The 18,663-nt window shown below is 43.4% G+C and overlaps 1 protein-coding gene across 4 annotated transcripts in view; it reads right to left on the minus strand.

The window, feature by feature from the left end:
- The window catches only part of DUS2 (dihydrouridine synthase 2), a 41,436-nt gene that overhangs the window by 14,448 nt on the left and 8,325 nt on the right, over positions 1 to 18,663 (minus strand). Inside the window, exons 3-9 of one of the 4 annotated variants that reach the window (XM_036273917.1) lie at positions 17,060 to 17,143; positions 15,771 to 15,862; positions 12,908 to 12,951; positions 11,275 to 11,335; positions 6,578 to 6,625; positions 511 to 576; positions 263 to 333 (exon numbers count right to left, since the gene is read on the minus strand). In XM_036273917.1, coding sequence (XP_036129810.1) covers positions 263 to 333; positions 511 to 576; positions 6,578 to 6,625; positions 11,275 to 11,335; positions 12,908 to 12,951; positions 15,771 to 15,773 — 293 coding nt within the window. In that variant the 5' untranslated portion in view covers positions 15,774 to 15,862; positions 17,060 to 17,143. The remainder of the gene's footprint in view (positions 1 to 262; positions 334 to 510; positions 577 to 6,577; positions 6,626 to 11,274; positions 11,336 to 12,907; positions 12,952 to 15,770; positions 15,863 to 17,059; positions 17,144 to 18,663) is intronic. The other 3 variants (XM_036273915.1, XM_036273916.1, XM_036273918.1) reach the window with 3 other exon arrangements.

Genomic DNA, 18,663 nt, shown 5'->3' on the forward strand with positions numbered 1-18,663 from the left:
TCCTGAGGGTAGGGGCGTTTCTCCTTCCTCCTTGGTCTGCCTCTAAAGTGCACTGCAGTGCCCAACATCAGTAGATGCTCAATGAATGAAATAAAATGCAAGTCCATACAGGGTTTGATCACCCCCACAATGTCAAAGAGCTAGGCAGAGGTAGGCTGCATATGTAGAAGAGAACTTAGTTGTCACCTGGGGTCTGATGAAGGATCATTAAGATGGCTGAGGACCTCCTTGCAAGTCAGTCACTAAAAAGGCAACCACTCACCTCCCATGAACTGCGATGGCAGCAATGCCAGTCCTCTCTATCCGCTTCACAAGGCTCAGGGTATCTTCCAGCTGAGGAATAGGACCACACAGGGTGGTTACTGAAGCCACAGGAGCAGCTACCAGCTCCTAAAGCAGGTTCAGCTCTACGCACTCCTCCAAACCTAATTCAGCTCCTCAAAATTACTGACACCCCAAATAAACATCCTCAAAGTAAATGGACCTTCAAATGTAACACACCATCCTTACCGATGGTAGGATGCGAATCTTGCAGGTCACAGGTCTGCATGTCCCTTTAACAAGAGTGCTGAGGATCTGCAGAAAGAACACAAAAGCACTTGCCTCTTCTGGAACAACCAACCACAATGGCTTATACTAATTACTTCTGCTACAGACCTGTGCATCCCAGTGGCATGGACATACATGTCTATGTCCATGTATATATCCACATGAATGTCTGTTGCACACATATACATGTAAGCTCCATGAAGGAAGGAGTACACCTTTTTTCTATGCTAGCCCCTGGCCTGGCACTTAGTGGTGTACATATATTTGGTGAATGAATAAGTGATGTATCCTGCATGCATGCCTGTATAGAATACAGTGACCCTTTGCCAAGGCAAACGCCTGAAAACCTTAAGAAATACAGACTCGCCCTGGCCGGTTTGGCTCAGCAGTTAGAGAGTCGGCCCACGGACCAGAGAGTCCTGGGTTCGGTTCCCACTAAGGGCATGTACCTCAGTTGCAGTTTGTCCCCGGCCCTAGTTGGGGTCGTGTGGGTGGCAACCACTCGATATGTCTCTCTCACATTGATGTTTCTCTCTCTCTTCCTCCCTCTCTCCCTCACACTCTATCTGAAGATATGCAAAAATGTGTTCCGGTAAGGATTTAAAAAAAGGAAGAAAGAAAGACTCTTAGAGAACACCTCATTATTTCCTGAATGAGTCTATAGGGGCAGGGTTTAGGAATATATGTTTTTAAAGGCTCTGCCCAACACACTCCTTCCTCCTATGATTCTGACGCCTAGCCCTGGTTAAGAACACATGGCTCAGAGCTTCTTTCCTGCGTAAAGGTAATGCTCCCTTAGTGCTGTTCCAGGAACTGCAGAGTGAGGGAGCAGGAAGGCTTTACAGGTCTTGGGCCCTGTCCTCATGTACCCTACTTTTTAGGGGAGTCAGATATACAGGCATGAAACTGGCAAAGGAGCCCTGGCTGGTTTGGCTCAGCGGTTAGAGCGTTGGCCTGCGGTCTGGAGAGACCCGGGTTCGGTTCCCACTAAGGGCACATACCTCAGTTGCAGTTTGTCCTCGGCCCTGGTTGGTTGTGCGGGTGGCAGTCACTCGATGTGTCCCTTTCACGTCGATGTTTCTCTCTCTCTCTCTGTTCCTCTCTCTCCCTCCCACTCTACCTGAACAAAAAATGGAAAAATGTCCTTGAGTGAGGATAAAAAAAAAGAAACTGGCAAAGGAAAAGACAATATAATTAACATATAAAAAAGTATCTACGTTGCATAGTAATTGTAAAGAACTTCAAAGAAAAAACAAGAAAGTCATACAGGAAAGTGTCAGGGAGGTAGCAAGAGCAGACCCCCTAAGAGTCAGAGATCAAAAGAGAGATGTATCCCTGGCCAGAGTGGCTCAGTGGTTAGAGTGTTGGCCTGTACACTGAGGGTCATGGGTTTGATTCCCGGTCAAGGGCACATACCTGGGTTGCAAGTTCAATCTCCAGCCCCTGGTCGGGGCACATGAGGGAGGCAATCAATCGATGTGTCTCTCTCACATCGATGTTTCTCTCTCTCTCTCTCTCTCTCTTGCTCTCTCTCTCTATCTCTCTCTCCCCTCTTCTCTCACTCCCTTCCACTCTCTAAAAAAGCAATGGAAAAAATGTCCTAGGGTAAGGATTAACCAAAAGAGAGAGAGAGAGAGAGAAATGTAGATGACACTGCATGTCTGTGGCATTGCTAAATTATTCCCTCACCAAAAATGTCAGGCCAGGAAAGCTGGAGGGAAGGTGATTCTAAGAGCCCTCTTCAAGAACTGGGTAGCTGTCAGAGTAGAGGGGACAGGCAGGCAGGTGCTGCCAGTCTTGGTTCTAGACAGGTGAAGGCAGCAGAGAGCCAGGCTGCAAGAACCAGTGGAAGCCTTTTTCTCAGGGACAGGATGAGGCAGGCCCCTAAGAAGTTATTAGACTAAGAGGCAGGGCAGAGGCATGAGGATAGATAATGGATAAAACAAGGCCTGTTGGTCCAGGCAAAACTGCCAGGGACTGGCAGGAAAAAGCAGACCTCATGTGCTGCCCCAGGAGGCAGGCTGGGCCTGAGGTCCTAGAGTCCCTCTGGCAGATCTCAAAGGAGTACCTACCCTTTAAGGGGCGACTGCCAAACACACTGAGATACACAATAAAAATTCTCACTCTAGACCTTTCCTCAGGCTGATAGCATTGTCTCTGGAAGTTCTTTCGCAAATGTTGACTTAGAATCCTCTTATGTTCAGTGATTTAAGTAACACTGGCTGGTTTAATCCAATTCTCTGTTTTGGAGAGCTTCCTTTCATTATATATAACTATATTTTTTTTATTCCTCACTTGAGGATATTTTTCTACTTATTAGCAGATAGAGTGAGAGGGCAGGAGAGAGAGAGAGACAGAGAGAAACGTAGATGTGATAGAACCACACCGACTGGTTGCCTCCTGCATGACCCGACCAGGGCTGGGGATGAACCACAACTGAGGTACCCTTGACCGTAATCAAACCCGAGACTCATTGGTCTGCGGGCCGAGGCTCTAACCGCTGAACCAATCTGGCCAGGGCCCTTTTGGTGTGTGTGTGTGTGTGTGTGTGTGTGTGTGTGTGTGTATATATATATATATATATATATATATATATATATATAGTTTTTTTTTATACTCACCCGAGGACATTTTTCCTTTTTCTTTTTTTTTTTTTTGTTCAGATAGAGTAGGAAGGAAAGAGAGGAAGAGAGAGAAACATCAACGTGAAAGGGACACATCAAGTGGCTGCCACCCGCATGACCAACCAGGGCCAGGGACAAACTGCAACTGAGGTATGCACCCTTAGCGGGAACTGAACCCGGGTCTCTTTGGACCACAGGCTGATGCTCTAACCGCTGAGCCAGGGCCCTTTTGGTATATTTTATCCAAGTAGGTCTAAGCACCTTCTTTAGTATTGCTGTTTCATGTGCAAGGGTCACACTGAGAGGAAAAAGCAACTAGAGTCTGTCTTCTAGCCAGGCTCTAACATGAAACTCTCCTTGACAACTCTCCCAGATCCAAGTGATACCATATCTCTGTGATGTGAATATCTGTGGGGAAAAGAACCTGCAACAGACCCATATCTGAGCAGATTACAGCACATCTACCCACAGGTGGGCTCATCTTACCAGATCCACAGGGTGACACAGGAAAAACTCCCTTGGTTGTTGGAAAGAAGTTGGGGAGGAGAATGAGAGAGCTTAGGCTTGGGAATCAGTAGGAACTGAGTTCAAGTCCTGACCCTGCCAGTTGTTAGCCATGGCCTAAGTGCAGTGTGCACAAGGGGGATGCCCTGGGCAGCAGGGGTGGGGGAGCCCAGGGAAGCCTGGGCAGGGGCGAGAGAGAGGATATTACTGAATTAGAAACTAAAAACTGAAGTTATTGCCCGTCCAGTGTGGCTCAGTGGTTGAGCATCTACCCATTCACCAGGAGGTCGCTGGTTTGATTCCCGGTCAGGACACATGCCCAGGTTGTGGGCCCAATCCCCAATCAGGGTCATGCAAGAGGCAGCCAATTGATATTCTCTCTCATCAATGTTTCTATCTTCCTCTCCCTCTCCCTTCCCCTCTCTCTAAAATCAATAAAGGGAAAAAAATTTTTTTTTAATTTAAAAAACAAACAAACTGAGGTTCTTAATACAGTTACCTGGGAAGCTTTGTCTAAGACTGATATCCCCTCCCTGCCCCTATCCACCCCAGGGGTAGCAGAATTGTCAACAGATAGCATCTTATCTATTTCCAAAAATATTCATCACTCCAAACAAGCATCCTTATTTTGAAAAAATTTCTGTCGGTGGCCCTGAGATGTTCCCACAGATGGAACCGTAGGCCTAAAACACCAAGCCTGGGAACACCCAAAAAGCTCTCACTATACCTGACATCTTTTTTTTTCCATTAATTTATTATTATTTTTAATCCTCACCTAAGGATATTTTTCTATTTATCTTCAGATAGAGTGAGAGGGAGGGAGGGAGACAGGGAGATAGAGAGAAATATCTACGTGAGAGGGACACATCGACTGGTTGCCTCCCACATGGCCCCTTTCAGGGCTGGGGACAAACCACAACAGAGGTACATACCCTTGATCGGAATCAATCTGCAACTCATTGGTCCACGGGCCAATGCTCTAACCATTGAGCCAAACCAGCCAGGGCTATACCTGACACCTTTAACAGAGATGCCATCAAGAGGGGGCACTGATGCTAGCGTAGAGGTCACAAGACCACGACCAGGTCGCTCAGTTTGCCAGCATAATTCGAGCCTGAATTTACTCCAGCCCACTATTCCCATGTCCCATTTGGCTTTAGTATGGAAGCTTAAAACCTACCCTCTACGAGGCAAAACCCAGTCCACACTGGCCCTTCTGACCACCCCACAAGAGAAGGAGCAGAATGAACTGAGCTTCAGAGGTGGAGTGTAACTCTGCTGCTCCACATGTGGAATGTACCCAATGAGGGGCACTGGAGAGGTCAAAACCAACACCACGAGTGGGAGAAGCCGAAGTCAGGAGGCAGGAGGATGACAAAAACATCTGTGTACATATGTTGTGAAGTAAACACTCCCTCCTGGGGCACCTCTCCCCTAAGTACAGTGATGAGCTTGACATCCACAGTTATCCACATCCACTCCATCCTGCAGAGAGATGTCTCACTGGAGGTTCCTAAGTCCAGGTATCTACTTATGTGTGGCTGGACACTTATAAACTATACCTTACACATTTAACCTGAGATGCCATTGAGAGGGGACACTGATGCTTGGTAAAGGTCACAAGACCATGACTCTAGACTCAGCTTTTCCTGCTTATTTGCTACATGATCTTGAGCAAATTAGTTTTCTCTCTCTCTCTCTGCTTTAGTTTTCTTATTCTTGATCAAATGGACATAACAAATGCCTTCCCTGTCAACTTCAAGGGATCTGGAAAACAAATGAAATAAATGCTGGAATATACTTTGGAAATTACAAACAGTAAGGATACATTACAGGCACATTATAGATACATTATATGTACCAAGCTGCACATGGGAAAAATTAAAAGGTAGCTCATAAACATGCTGGCCTTCCTATATCCCAGAGACAGTGGGGCCAGAAGAATACACAGGGATGAGCTGCTGACACAGCAGCCAGTACAAATAGTGATGACAGCTTTATTGGTGGTGCTTTATTCCAAGCTGTTGTAGCCTGTGAGAGGCACTAGGAAGTTTAAAGCCCAGACAGGGAAGTGGAGATGGAGAATGAAAAGTCAAAGGAGCTAAGAGGAGCAACAAGAAGAGAGCTGGTATACTGTGAGAAGAAAGTAAAAGGTATATATGGTGTAGTAGAAAATGTCATCCCCACATGCCCTGGCAGCTCACAATACTAGGTGGCAAACACCAATCTGTCCCCAGAGCCTCATAAACCTGGCCACCGGAACTGACGAGGGAAGGGCATCAGGGGAGACTAATTTCAACTTGCCTCATATGACCCTGGCCTGGCCTGCTCTCAAAGGCTCTCATGATCTTCTCAGAAGGGAGAGAGGCAATATAGAGGAGGTTCTAAATGAGTCCTCAGCCCCCAACCACTCCCTGGCTCTCAGTTGACATGTCCCTAGCCCCGCCTGGGCTTTTAAGGAACTCCAAGGCTGATGTAGGCTGGCTTAGGGATTCCTGAACTTGACTGCATATTAAAAACCACTGGGAAGCCCTGGCTAGTTGGGCTCAGCGGTTGGAGCATCGGCCTGCGGTCCAGAGAGACCTGGGTTCGATTCCCACTAAGGGCATGTATCTCAGTTGCAGTTTGTTCCCAGCCCTGGATGGTCGTGCGGGTGGCAGCCACTCAACGTGTCCCTTCCACGTCGATGTTTCTCTCTCTCTCTCTTCCTCTCTTTCCCTCCCACTCTATCTGAACAAAAAAATGGAAAAATGTCCTCGGGTGAGGATAAAAAAAAAACCACTGGGAAGCCTTTCACACATTTTCCAGACCCCAGGTGGAATAACTAATTCACGAAATCTGGGGTAGAGTAGAAGTGTTCCATGTGTAAGGACCTCAGCTTTCACTCATGCAGGACTTACCTTCTCGATCTTGTCAGGATCTGATAGCAGAGCAGCTCCCATTCCTCCCTAAGGAAAAGCACACAGAGGGGCTTCTTAACAGTCGGAGGAGTGCGGCCCCTCCCCATGATATGGCACCATGTTGTGGAAACGGGGCAGCATCCCAGCACTTGCCACTAGGGGACCAAGCGCCCCTGGTGATTAGCACTTCTCCTAAGCAAGTAGGAAAGTAGCAGTATCTGTGCCCACAATATCAGGGATCAGAGTCTATGAATTCTAATAGTCATTATTCTGATCCCTTAGCAAAAGTTTCAGATCTCTCTAGAAGTGGGTTCTACAAAAATAATGTTTCAGGACTATCTATTCCCTAACCGAGGATCTCTATGTCTTAATAAACTAAACCCCACCATCTGCCATGCCCTTAAAAAAAACAATGAAACATTTTTCCTTTGAAATGAAAGCAAATGCACCTTCTTCCTATCCTACCATCACTTGCTTGGTACTACCACTGCCAGCAATGTCACACAGAAGCATGCAACCTACAAACTTTGTCCAGGCCCTTCTCCTCTGCCAGTAGCAATGGCCAGTCCTGAGCACCCAGACCAGTGTTAAAACTTTAACAAAGCCCCAGCTAATGGACACCAACAACCCATGGAGCCATGTAAATAATTTTTTGTTATATATATATTTAAAATTTATTGATCTCAGAGAGAGGAAGGGAAAGGGAAAGAGAGATAGAAACATGGATGAAAGAAACATCAATTGGCTGCCTCTTGCATGCCCCCTACTGGGGATCGAGCCTGCAGCCCAGGCAGATGCTCTGACTGGGAATTGAACCAGCAACCTCCTGTCATGTGGGATGACACCCAACCAACTGAGCCACATGGCTGGGCATCATGTAAATCTTGACATTAACAACAACAGGTGTGGCCTGGCCGGTTTGGCTCAGCGGTTAGAGTGTCAGCCTGCGATCCAGAGGGACCTGGGTTTGGTTCCTGCTAAGGACACGTACCTCGGTTGCAGTTTGTCCCCGGCCCTGGTGGGGTTGTGCAGGTGGCAGCCACTCGATGTGTCCCTTTCACATCGATGTTTCTCTCTCTCTCTCTCCTCTCTCTCTCCCTCCCACTCTATCTGAACAAAAATGGAAAAATGTCCTCAGGTGAGGATAAAAATAAAATAAAATAAATAAAAACAACAACAACAATGGTGTCTTTTGATGGTGGGATTACTGGTGATTTCCCTGCTCTTTTTTGTACTTTTCTTTTATATTATCCAAGTTCTGGACAATGGCAATGACTTACTTTAATAATGGGGATGGGGGGTTAAAAATCTGAAACTATTAAGAGTGAGGTGAAGGGAGAAAAAACAAATCCAATAAATATATGCTGTCAGTATACACACTGCATACTAATGAATGCCCATGGTCTGTGCTCAGAAGGTTTAAGTTCAGTGATTACATGTTTTAAAGGATGACAGATTAGAATTAGAGAGAACACTGACCCACCAGACTTGGCCAGCCTGCACCTGCATGTCAGAGGAAAATGGGAAGGGCAGAAGAGGACTAGCCCTGGCCTACCTTGGCCACAGATACAAACCTTAGAGGCTTTAAGGAAGCTCTGGTCACACCCAGGCTCCATCTGTCCTTCAACTCACACACAATTCAGCCCTTCCTTGTGGAATCACAGGCTCTAAAATGCAGTCTTACCACACCTTCCATAATAATGGCTTTCTCAATTAGTAATTCCTTCCTTCCTTCCTTCCTTTCTATTTAACTTATTTGATTTTTTGAATAGGTAACACATTAAACATCTTCAAGATTCAAAAGGTTAAAAAGTAAGAACTCTCCTTCCCTGAGAAATGAAAAAACTTTTTGTTATTTTTTGGTAGTGCCCCTAGCAGGAACCGAACCCAGGACTCTCTGGTCCGCAGGCCAATGCTCCAACTGCTGAGCCAAACCAGCCAGGGCAGAAAAAACTTTTTAATTTATACTTTTAATATGGCTTCGATTTTTGAACCATCAGAAGAGAGCAAATATCCAGATGGTATGTACTGGTATGGCCTACTGCTTAGTATCTGTTCTGACTGGTCATTGTCAGTGCTGTATTAGTTGTTAACTATTTTGACTAGCACCCCTGCAATGGGAATTTAATCCCTGTGCAAAACCAAATAAAAACTTAGTTTCATTCCCTAGGGGAAAGAAACCAGTGATATTAGTTTCTTGTGTGTCTTTCCAAATACATTCTATGAAGAGAAAAGTAAATATATATAAATATTCATTTCCAATCCCCCATACATAAATACGGTACACCATAATTCTGCCCTTTTTTTTTCACTCCACAATTTCAGGGAGATTATCCCAATAAATTTCAACTCTGTTTACACAACTCACATAGAGTAGTAATGTGAAGACAGCACAATAGAGTGCAAAGTTTGTAGTTCCTCACAGACAATTTCAAATCTCCGTAATTCCTTGAAGCAGCTGTTTATAAACCTCCGAAGGGCCTTTCCCTCAGGCAGTCTTCAGACTCCTGACCTAAAGAAAAGGTCCCCAGGCCATGTAGCTCCTGAAAACAAAATGGCTGACTCTGGGTAGTGGGCCCAGGGGCTATCTGCTATGTCTACACTACAGACCCTGACTACACACTCTGCAATAAGGTTCCCAGGGGCAGCCCCGCAGGAGTCCCTCTGCTGTCTCACACACATCCAGCCCCAAGCTGTCCTTGTTATCTACTTCAAACATGCTTTTACTCAAGCAGTACTGTTGACATGGAAGACTAACCGTCCTCCTATTTGCTAGTCTTTCCTCCCTCTACCCCCACCATGCACCCTACTTCCCCATACCGAGTTCAATCATTTCCCAGCCAAGTCCTATCAAATTCTGCTCCAGTTGAGCTTCTCCTCTCTCTATCCCTGGTCTCTCCTATGGACCCATGACACTCATCCCCTACATCTATGTACCCACCTTTAGCCTCTTTCCACTTCAATCCACAAGATGCACAGCTCCTAGATTAGTATTTTTACTCCTAGAACATATTTGGAAAGAGACACAAGAAACTGGTAACATTGGTTTCCCCTGGGGAAAGAAATTAATTTTCTGATCGCATGCCTTTCTGTTCAAAAAAGGCCAGAGATATCGAAAATCCAAGTGCAGCTACACTGGTCCCAATCAAGATTTTCAATCCTGTGCTCCTGTTTCCTCTGCATCTCCCACTCTCTAACCCTCTGGTCAAATCAAGGTTCTCTGTCTCTTCCTCATGTTGGCATCTAAGCCTCTGCTGTGCCTCTCCTCTGCCTATAGGGTCCAAAATCTCCTCCTCAAGGAGCACATTTCCCTATAAAATCCCAAGTTGAAGTACTGCCTTCCTGCTCCTTTCTGAGCTACCCTAGCACTCTGGTCTAATCTTCTGATATAACAATGGAAACACATGTATTGCATCCTCTATTTTTTTTTTAATCCTCACCTGAGGATATTTTTCTATTTATCTTCAGGTAGAGAGAGAGAGAGAAAGAAATATCCACATGAGAGAAACACATCGACTGGCTGCCTCCCGCACAACCCTGACCAGGGCCAAGGACTAACCGCAACCAAGGTACATGCCCTTGGCTGGAATCGAACCCAGGACTCATTGGTCTGCGGGCTGATGCTCTACCACTGAGCCAAACCAACCAGGGTGCATCCTCTATTTTTAAAAATTGTCTTGGTATTACTCATGAAAAGACAAAGCCCTGTTCACATTTTTTCTTTTAACACTTATATCATTTATTTTTTTATTATTATTATTTTTTATCCTCATCTGAGGACATTTTTGCATTTATCTTCAGATAGAGTGGGAGGGAGAAAGGGAGGAAGAGAGAGAGAGAAACATCATGTGAGACACACGGACTGGTTGCCACCCACACAACCCCAACCAGGGTCAGGGACGAACCGCAACCAAGGTACGTACCCTTAGTGGGAACCAAATCCAGGACTCTCTGGTCCGCAGGCCAACGCTCTAACCGCTGAGCCAAACAGGCCAGGGCAACACTTACGTCATTTAAAACAAAATAGGCATAAGTGCTCTGTGTGTGTGTGTTTATGTATATGTGTATGTACATATAAAATTCTTCCTGAACCATTTGAGGGTAAAATTATATATAATTATATATATAAAATAGCCCTTGATCCCTAAATATTTTGCTGTATATTTTATTTTATTTTAATTATTTATTATTTTATCCTCACCCGAGGACATTTCTGCATTTATCTTCAGATAGAGCGGAAGGGAGAGAGGGAGGAAGAAAGAGAGAGAAACATCGATGCGAGAGAGACAGATCAACTGGCTGCCACCCACACAACCCCAACCGGGGCCAGGGACAAAATGCAACAGAGGTATGTGCCCTTAGCGGAAACTGAACCCGGGACTCTGGTCCGTGGGCCGACGCTCTAACTACTGAGCCAAACCGGCCAGGGCGTGCTGTGTATTTTATAAGAATAGGGACATTCTTACAATACCGAAGAGTTGGTGACTTCATAAATTTACACTGATATAGTATTTTTAGCTAATCTATTATGGTCCTTACTCTAATTTTGCCCACTGATCCAATAATATCCTCTTGAGCACTTTCCTACCTAATACAGGATCTAGACTAGAGTCAGGTACTATACTTAGTTGCCATGTCTCATTAGTCCTCTTTAATCTAACCTTATATTTGTGAAAAGTATAAAGAACTCAGTTTACCTTGGTAGAATACTCTTTTGGACAGCCCATGTTGACGTCAATGCCAGCCACATCATTTTCTCTGAAAAAACATAAAACAGAAAAGGTAGTAAAATGTTCAACTTGAGGAAAGAAGTTAGAGTCAAAGGCATGGGTCTGTGCTCATGAATTCCTTACCATGTCCCTGACCCTGAAACACACCAACCCTCAGTGTCAGAAGATGAAAAGAAACCCTGTCACAAAAATGTACACTTGCCTCCCCTGAGAAGAGCTCAAGAGGTATGGCATAACATGCTCACACATTTACAAAAAGCTTGTTGTAGAGGACTTTACAAGTAACTACAACACTGAACTTGATCCCAGAGTTCCAGTTCTGACTCGGGTAGTGAAAGCCATTTGTCCATGCACAAAAGTGACATGAGCATAAGAGTCCTTGCCCAGAGCACTGATTCTGGAGGAAGTTACAGGACTGCCTTTGTTGGCTGGGTCATGCAGTTGGCTTACTCCAAATAGTTCTCAGATGTAGAAAGAAACCTTACCTCATCTTCTGGTATGTACACAGTTAACAGGCTGTGATTCAGCAGCAACTATTGTGTGAGTTCCTTCTCACCCTTACTATAATTAATAACAACAGCTAATATTTACTAAGCACTCACTACGTGCTACACACTGCAAAGATATTATTGTGCATTATTTCATTTACCTTTCCCTATAATGCCAGAGGTAGGTAATTCTATTGGTCTACTTTGTAGATGAGGAAACTTAGTTCTCAACAAGGTTACCTAAGGTCACAGAATTAGCAACTAGCAAAGCCAGAATTCCAATCCAGGTCCTTCTAACTCCTTAACTACAACACTGTCCTGCCTTCGTTATTAGCATGCAACAAGTATAACCTACATTTCATGAAATTTAAAACCTCAGGGCTCATAGTCATAAAAATCCTTGGAGCAGGCAGTGTGGCAAAGTGGATTGAGGGGTCCCAGTTAGATTTCCGGTCAGGGCACATGCCCAAGTTGTGGGCCAAATCCCCAGTGGGGGGCAAGCAGGAGGCAGCCAATTGATGTTTCTATCCCTCCCTTCATCTCGCTCTAAAAAAATCAATAAAAACAGCCCAGCCAATGTGGCTCAGAGGTTGAGTGTCGACCCATGCATCGAGGGGTCATGGATTTGGTTCCCTGTCAGGGCACATGCCCAAGTTGTAGGCCAAATCCCCAGTAGGGGGCATGCAGATGGCCAATCGATGTTCTCTCTTATCGATGTTTCTATCTCTCCCTCTCCCTCTCCCTTCCTCTCTCTCTAAAATCAATAAAGAAGAAAAATGTTTTTAAAATTTTTTTTAACTTTTAAAAAATCAATAAAAACATATTGTTTAAAAAAAAAATTTTTTTTAAAGAATACTTGGACAGGGAGCCTCATGAATAAATACTAAAAAAACAGACACTCACACAGAGGTTATCTGGGATCTGGGCACAATGGGTATGCATGAGTCCCAGGGCAGCCCTCAGATGCCACAAACAGAGAAGAAAACCAGACTGCACACAGAAGGTAGTGAACTAGGAAGCAGAAGGGCAGTCACCTCCAATGTCACCAGGAACAGTACAGCCTCACAGCCCACAGGAGAGGCAAAGATAGTTCCAAAGAGGAAAGAACTTACACAAGTCTGGCCACAGCAAGGGCTCGCTCTGCGTCTGAAGTCCCCTGGGAACACAAAAGGTTGTATCAACCATCATCCTGACACAGGTACACACGCACAGGCAAACACTCATGAACATGCCACACACATACACACATCAGCAACTGGAGTCCAGCTGGGGTCTCTTAAAACGAGTCCACTAAACAAACTCACTGTCAAAGGCCAAAAGTGGACCTACGCCGTGGCCAGTTTGGCTCAGCGGTTAGAGTGTTGGCCCGCAGACTAAAGAGTCATGGTTGGGCCCTGGCCGGTTTGGCTCAGCGGTTAGAGGAGCGTCGACCTGTGGTCAAGAGAGACCCGGGTTCGGTTCCCGCTAAGGGCATGTACCTCGGTTGCAGTTTGTCCCCGGGCCTGGTTGGGTCATGCAGGAGGCAGCCACTCGATGTGTCCCTTTCACATCGATGTTTCTCTCTCTCTTCCTCTCTCTCCCTCCCACTCTATCTGAATAAAAAAATGGAAAAATGTCCTCGGGTGAGGATAAAAAAAAAAGAGTCATGGTTGGATTCCTAGTCAAGGACATGTACCTCAGTTATAGGTTCAATCCCCAGCCCCGGTCCAGGTCATGCAGGAGGCAACCAATCGATGTGTCTCTCTCATATCAATGTTTCTCTCTTGCTCTCCCTTCCTCCTTCCCACTCTATCTAAAAATCAATGGAGCCCAGCCAGTGTGGCTCAGTGGTTGAGCATTGACCCACGGACCAGGAGGTCACCAGTTGGATTCCCAAGCAGGGCACATGCCCAGGTTGTAGGCCCAATCCCCAGTTGGGGGGCATTTGGAGGCAGCCAATCGATATTCTCTGTCATCAATGTTTCTCTCTCTCTCTCCTTCTCCCTTCCTCTCTATCTAAAACCAATAAAGAAAAAAAAAATATTTTTTAAACCTTTTTTTTTAAATTTTATTTTTGTTACAGATGTTTCTCCTTTATTACCCCATTGACACCCTCCTCCCCATCTCCCCCACCCTGTCCCCGACTTTGTTGTCCATGTCCATTGGTTATGCGTACATGCATATAAGTTCTGTGGTTTATCTCTCCCCTCCCCCCACCATTCCCTCTTCTGAGGGTTGTCAGTCTGTACCCTACTTCCATGTCTCTGGGTCTACCCTATTCCTCAGACTGTTATGTTCATTATATTCCACAAATAAGCGAGATCATGTGGTATTTGTCTTTTGCTACTTGGCTTGTTTCGCTTAGAATAATACTTTCCAGGTCCTTCCATGAGAAAAAATATTTTTAAAAAATCAAAATCAAAATCAATGGAAAAATATCCTCAGATGAGGTTTAAAAAGGAGGGGGGGCACCTAGAGGACCCAGAAAATGTCATCAATGCTATGATTACTTTCAAACATATAAAAAATTTGAGAAAATTTTATAGTGAACAATCATATACACACCACTTAGATTCTATAATTAACATTTTGCTATATTTGCTTTATTATATGTCTACCCATTGTTATCAATTTTTTAAAAATCTAATTCAGGCCCTGGCTGGTTTGGCTTAGTTAGAAAACCGGCCCACGAACCAGAGAGACCCGGGTTCAGTTCCCGCTAAGGGCATGTACTTCGGTTGTAGTTTGTCCCCGGCCCCAGTTGGGGTCGTGTGGGTGGAAGCCACTCAATGTGCCTCTTTCACATCGATGTCTCTCTCTCTCTCTTCCTCTCTATCTCTTTCTCTATCTCTCTCTCTCTCTCTCCACCTCTCCCACTCTATCTGAAGATAAATGCAAAAATGTCCTCAGGTGAGGATAAAAAATAAAAACAACAATCTAATTCAGGAGCTATTCTAAAAGTACCAAGAAATGCCTAAAGTGAGAGATGAGAGCTACAAAGTTATTACAACCCTAACATAAATATTGACTACTCTTGAGTAAACCTAATTTCTTTCTGTGGGAAATAAATATATACACAAAAGACTACACATAAACAAAGACCATAATCTGAATAACTAATGTTAGGGATTAAAAATATGTAAGTCATGCCCTGGCTGATTTGGCTCAGCGGTTGGAGCATTGGCCCACAGACCAATGAGTCACGGGTTCAATTCTAGTCAAGGGCATGTACCTCAGTTGTGGTTTGTCCCTGGCCCTGGTCGGGGTCATGCAGAAGGCAACCAGTTGTGTCCCTCTCACATCAATGTTTCTCTCTCTCCCTTTCTCTCCTTCTCTCTCCCTCCCACTCTATCTGAAGATAAATAGAAAAAAATATATCCTCAGGCGAGAATTAAAAAATATATATATAGCCCTGGCCGGTTTGGCTCAGCGGTTAGAGCGTCGGCCTGCGGTCCTGAGAGACCCGGGTTCGGTTCCCGCTAAGGGCACGTACCTCGGTTGCAGTTTGTCCCCGGCCCTGGTCGGTTGTGCGGGTGGCAGCCACTCGATGTGTTCCTTTCACATCGATGTTTCTCTCTCTCTCTCTCTGTTCCTCTCTCTCCCTCCCACTCTACCTGAACAAAAAATGGAAAAATGTCCTCTGGTGAGGATAAAAAAAAAAATATATATATATATATGTATATGTGTGTGTGTGTGTGTGTGTGTATACACACATATATATGTGTATACATATATATGTGTGTATATATATCATGCCAAACAGATAATTCCTATAATCAAGGAAATTAAATTTGAGACTAGAGACATATAACAAACTGCTATAGATTGATTTCCATAAACTATCTCCAACAGTATAATCAAGCAGATCTTTGAAAAATGTTAAAGAAGAGTCTTTGGGAAACACACTGTACACTGAAGCCTAGGCACTTAACACTGGCCCAGCTCAGGGCATGAGATGGCAAATCCGGGGGATAAGTGAGGCCTGAGATCTCATACCATCTGGAAGACAACCCTGTTCTGTTCTCTTTTGCAGGTGCGGAAGACTACTCGGTCATCAGGAGCGACAAAGTCCACTGTGCTGAGCACTTCTGCAAGAAAACACAAAAATACAAGCCCACCCACTGAAGAAGTAAGTTCAACCTAGCCTAATCCCTGTAAGAAAACATAGCAAAAGTATCAGCTTAAAGGGAAAAAGGGGCACTGGAAGTATATCATTCTTAAAAGAAATCAGTGTGCACATTGGAGACTTCTGAGGGGCTAATGATGTTCTATTTCCTGGTCTGAGTGATGGTTAGTTACATGGTTGTTAGTTTTACAATTATTTGTTTTTAAACTGCATGCTGTGTTTTATGCACTTTCTCTGTATGGATGTTACATTTTGCGATTTTAAAACATTGAAAAAAAATGTGCATATAGAGAACCTTATCTGAACTTCAGATTTTAACCCAATTTTCCCAGATGTCACTCTGAAATTCAGCAAAGTTGCTATTTGTTAGTTACTTATCAGATGCCAGATACTGTGAGCAGAGATTTACTATATTACAGTCAATCTTTATTAGTTGCAGTTGTATAATTGAAAATTTATTTGTAACCCCAAAATCAATACTCATGGCGTTTTCATCATCATTCTCGGAGATGCATAGAACTATAGAAAATTTCATTCACTGGATATACACATGGATGTACACTGGGAAGCTGAGGTCAAACAAGGTAACACTCTGCCTTCTTGTTTCAGATCTATGACTATAAACAAGTGTCTTTATGATGGTATATTTAATGCCACACTTTTGCATTTTGGTTGGTAATCTCATTCTTTTAAATGGCCCCAAACACAGAGAAATGCTGCCTAATGTTCCTACGCGCAAGAAGGGTGTGATGCGCCTTACAGAGAAAATACATGTGTCAGATAAGCTTTGTTCAGGCATGAAATTATAGTGCTGTTGGCTGTGAGTTCAATGTTAATGAATCAATAGAATATATTAAATCATGTGTCTTTAAATAGAAGCACACATAAAACAAGATTATGTATTGATCTGTTAATGAAAATATGTGACCAGAGGTTTGCAGGAATCTAAACATGTACAGACATACCTCCGAGATACTGCAGGTTCAGTTCCAGACCACAAAAGGTAAGTATCACAATAAGGGGAGTCACACAAATTTTTTGGTTTTCCAATACTTAAGAAAGTTGTTTACACTATAGTCTACTATGTATACAATAGCATTATGTCTAAAAAAACGTAGATACCTTAATTTTAAAAGTCTGTTGCTAAAAAAATACTAACCATCCTCTGAACCTGTTGGGAAAATGGTGCCATCTTACTTGATGCAAGGTTGCCACAAACTTTCATTTGTAAAAACTACAGTATCTGCAAAGTACAATAAAATAAGGCATGCCTATATTTCCCCTAGGAATCATAGTTTGGTATTCATAAATTTGGTGTTTGAAGCAACTTTATAGAACATAACAATTGCAAATAATACTCTCGTGATCATCATAACAAAGCTCTTATAACAGGTACTACCATACATACTTAGCTTTCTTTTCTTCATAATTAGCATTCAAAGATGACTAATAGCACATGGATGAGATCCAATGTGGCAAATGAAAGTGGTTGGAGAATTTGACAAATAAATGAGATCTTTAATGCAAGTAATGCACTTCAATAAATAAAATCTGTTATTATCACCCCAGCACTAAACAGATTAGAAGATTAAAAAGGTGGAGTAAAGGCAGTAACATGTTGAGAGAGGTAATCAATGCAATTTCCATCAGCAGAGACAGCTCATGACTAGCAGTAAGAAGTCTAAGATAAGAACCACAAAAACTTGGTGTGGGCCCTGAGTGGGTAGCTCAGTTGGCTGGAGCATTGTCCCATACAACAAAAGGGTTGTAGGTTTAATTCCCAGTCAGAGCACATAACTAGGTTGCAAGTTCAACCCACAGTTGGGGCACATATGGGAGGCAACCAATCGCTGTTTCTCACATCAATGTTTCTCTCACTCTCTCTCTCCCTCCCCCCCACATTCCTCTCTCTCTAAAATAAATTTTATTTTTTTAAACATGTTTTTATTGTTTTTTTAGAGAGAGAGGTAGAAACATCGATATGAGAAACATTGATCAGCTGCCTTCTGCATGCCCCCTATTGAGGGTTGAGTCCACAACCCAAACATGTGCCCTGACTAGGAACTGAAGTGGGACCTCTCAGTCCATGGGACAATGTTCAATCTAATGAGCCACAGCAGCCAGGCTCTAAAATCAATTAAAAAAAAAAAACAAAAAACACATATAAACATATCTTCGGATGAGGATTTAAAAAAGAGTTTTTAACAAACTTAGTATGTTTATACTAGAGCTCTATTTATTTATGACAGCAAAATACTGCCACCCCTGTTAAAGCAGTGGTGAAATAAATTCTGACATAAGTACTGACATAGAAAAAATCCTGGTAGAAAAGTAAGTGGCAAAACATGTGTATCGTGATACCAAGGGGGCAGGAAAGGAGATATACAAACATTATATTTTCATATACATGCTTTACTAAATGTGTAAATATATATATATATATATACATTATTCCTCTTTGTGATCACCTATTCAAGTACGAGATTATGGGGGATTTTCATTTTCTAGGTTATATAGATCTGTAACGTTGAATTTTTCATAACAAGGAAAATATAAATCTAAAACAATGACAAAATTGAGTCACAACTTCTAGTGAACTTATATTAAGATCTGACAAATGTATATCCATTTTAAAAACCTCAAATAATATCACAACTCTAATCAAAGCAAGATCAGCCTCATCAATAAAATATAAGCAAACCCACAATTCAGCATAACCACTTTCATTTGCAAAGTACTTACATGTACCTTATCTTATTTAAT

The sequence above is a fragment of the Molossus molossus genome, unplaced genomic scaffold, assembly GCF_014108415.1.
Source record: "Molossus molossus isolate mMolMol1 unplaced genomic scaffold, mMolMol1.p scaffold_m16_p_21, whole genome shotgun sequence".
Lineage (NCBI taxonomy): Eukaryota > Metazoa > Chordata > Mammalia > Chiroptera > Molossidae > Molossus > Molossus molossus.